General features: G+C 46.3%; 1 protein-coding gene across 1 annotated transcript in view; it reads left to right on the forward strand.

Moving 5' to 3' along the window:
* Positions 1-2,462, forward strand: part of wdr59 (WD repeat domain 59) — a 29,658-nt gene that overhangs the window by 15,583 nt on the left and 11,613 nt on the right. The window contains exons 18-19 of the mRNA XM_015392844.1: positions 442-595; positions 1,495-1,551. Of these exons, the coding sequence (XP_015248330.1) occupies positions 442-595; positions 1,495-1,551 (211 nt within the window). The remainder of the gene's footprint in view (positions 1-441; positions 596-1,494; positions 1,552-2,462) is intronic.

A 2,462-nucleotide genomic window follows, 5' to 3' on the forward strand; every position in this document is an offset into this window, starting at 1 on the left:
TGACTTAAGGGTTAGGGTTGACTTAAGGGTTAGGCTAGACGTCAGGATTAGGGTCAGGGTTAGACTAGATGTCTGGGTTAGGGTTGACTTAAGGGTTAGGGTTGACTTAAGGGTTAGGCTAGACGTCAGGATTAGGGTCAGGGTTAGACTAGACATCTGGATGTCAGGGTTAGGGTAGATATCAGTTAGGTTAGATGTTAGGATTAGGGTGGTTGTCAAACTTTGGGTATATGTTGGGGTGGATGTCAGTGTAAGGATAGATTTTACAGTCAGTAGGTCAGGGTTAGGCTTAATATTAGGGTTTAGGGTAGACGTCATTTTTACTGTGAATGTCAGGTTTAGGCGTAAATAAAATTCTTGACAGTCAATGAAAAGTTCCAATATGGATAGAAATACACTTGTGTGTGTGTGTGTGTGTGTGTGTGTGTGTGTGTTGTGCAGGTCCCTGTCGGCTCTGTCAGCCTATCACAGCGGGGTTCTGACCCCGATGAAGATGCGTTCAGAGTCTCAGAGCACCCTGCGCCTCTACAGCGGGAGCCCGACCCGCTCCGATAAAGACACCGTCTCCATCTCCTCCTTCTACTATAAAGAGCGGGTGAGACGCACACACACACACACACACACACACTGAAGGACTAAACAAACAGAACCAGAACTCAGTTTGGTTTCAGATCTGGGCTCAGCTGAGGGAAACTGACTCCTGGGCTGGTTCTTTCCCCCAGGAAGTGAGGCAGGTATCCATCTTCTCTGTCATTTGCGTTTTGTGTCCCCCTGCTGGGTGCTAGCGGTATCAGAGGTCTGATTTTGAAGGATTTTTACCAGACCAGACCTGTTCTTAGACTCTCATCCCAAACATCCTCACCATGAGAACCTCTGCTCTTCTTAATGGACATCTGAGCAAGACTTGCAGAACCTGAGACCTCAGAACTCTGGAGGTTGGTCTCAGTTCTCAGTTTTAGCAGAACCTCAGCTGAAACATGCCTGGAAGCGCTGGGATGTTGGGTTAGCAGACTCTTGCCTTCGGTTCTTTTTTTTACTGTCAGACTAGAACAAAGTGTCTTTTGGAAGACTAGTTTAGGACCCGATGGATTGATCTCAACGAACCCAGGTACTCACCCACAGAAACCACAGGAAAGCCGGGAGTTAACTGGGTCGGGCCAGGCTCAGAACCCTGGTGGATACACACCCAGGAAATGTATCTCCTGGATCCAGTTCAGCTAGCTTTCATCCATTTAATCACTATCAAGTCCTAACAGAGAAACCAAAGTGAAGGTAGAACTCTGGGTTCCTCCGTCTCTCCCTAAGGTAACCATGGTAACAGAGATGGTGCTGGAGGAACCCTGCAGAGGTTCTGGTTTTGGTCCGCCTTCATCCTGATTGGCTTCTGTCTCTTTTCTTTGTTTTTTTTTCTTCCTCTGCTATTTTTTCTCCCCGACCAATCACCTGCCCACCCTGCTGCTGGGCCACGCCTCCTCCTCACTCTCCTCCAATCAGAAGCTTCCTATGTCTGCCTCCCGTCGCTGGTCTGTTCAAACCCTCCATGATTGGCCGGTACAGATATCTGCCCATCCCTCCAGTGCAGAATGTTGTTCTAACATGCATGTCTCTGATTGGCTGCTTCTCCTCCACTAACCTCTAATGCATCATCATCTACATTACCGTTCTCATTTATGTGTTCGGAAATAAAACGCCAGTTCCAGCTGATGCTGGGCGGCCCGGCCACAGGGTCCACCCGGCTGCAGGGTCCACCCGGCCACAGGGTCCATACCCCAGATGCTGAGATCCAAACGGTTCTGTTTGTTGTCATTTTCTACAGAAGCTTTGGTTCCAGCAGATGTTTGTTGGAGAACCTGTTGGAAAAACTTTGTTTTAATCTGAAGGGGAAACCTTTCAATGGTTTCTATACTCATTTCACTCACAGGTGTCAATCGTTTTGACGTTTCTCAGAACTTGATAGTATGACATGAGACCAGTAAAAGGATTTTTACCCAGATATGTGATTCTGCTGAACAGGATTTTCAGATTCTGTTTGGTATCTGCTCTCAGTCCTAGTTCTTTTTTATTTTAAAATCAACTCACTTTTTGATTGTAATTCTTCTGTGACAGCTTTTCCATTCACCAAACTTCCCCTGGATACGCGCATTAAGCGTTGATCTAAGGTGTTTAACCCTCCTTGTGGAGGACATATCAAACCCTGAGGTCCAAAGATGACATATCTGTGTTAAAATGATATTTTCTGGGTCTGATCAAATGTTCTAGTAGCGGAATTTGAATGTGATCAAGCAATGTTGATGTTCTGAAGCCGTCCAGTTAGAGTTCTGATTGGGTTCAGGGTTCTACAGGAGGACAAAGGTCATTTCAACATGAAACTATCAAGACACATCAACTGCTGTTAGACCAGAGACCCTGTTGGACATGGAAACTATTAGACCGGAGACACTGTTGGACATGGAAACTATTAG

This window comes from Cyprinodon variegatus, unplaced genomic scaffold (assembly GCF_000732505.1).
Source record: "Cyprinodon variegatus isolate N-32 unplaced genomic scaffold, C_variegatus-1.0 Scaffold609, whole genome shotgun sequence".
NCBI classification, from domain to species: Eukaryota; Metazoa; Chordata; class Actinopteri; order Cyprinodontiformes; family Cyprinodontidae; genus Cyprinodon; species Cyprinodon variegatus.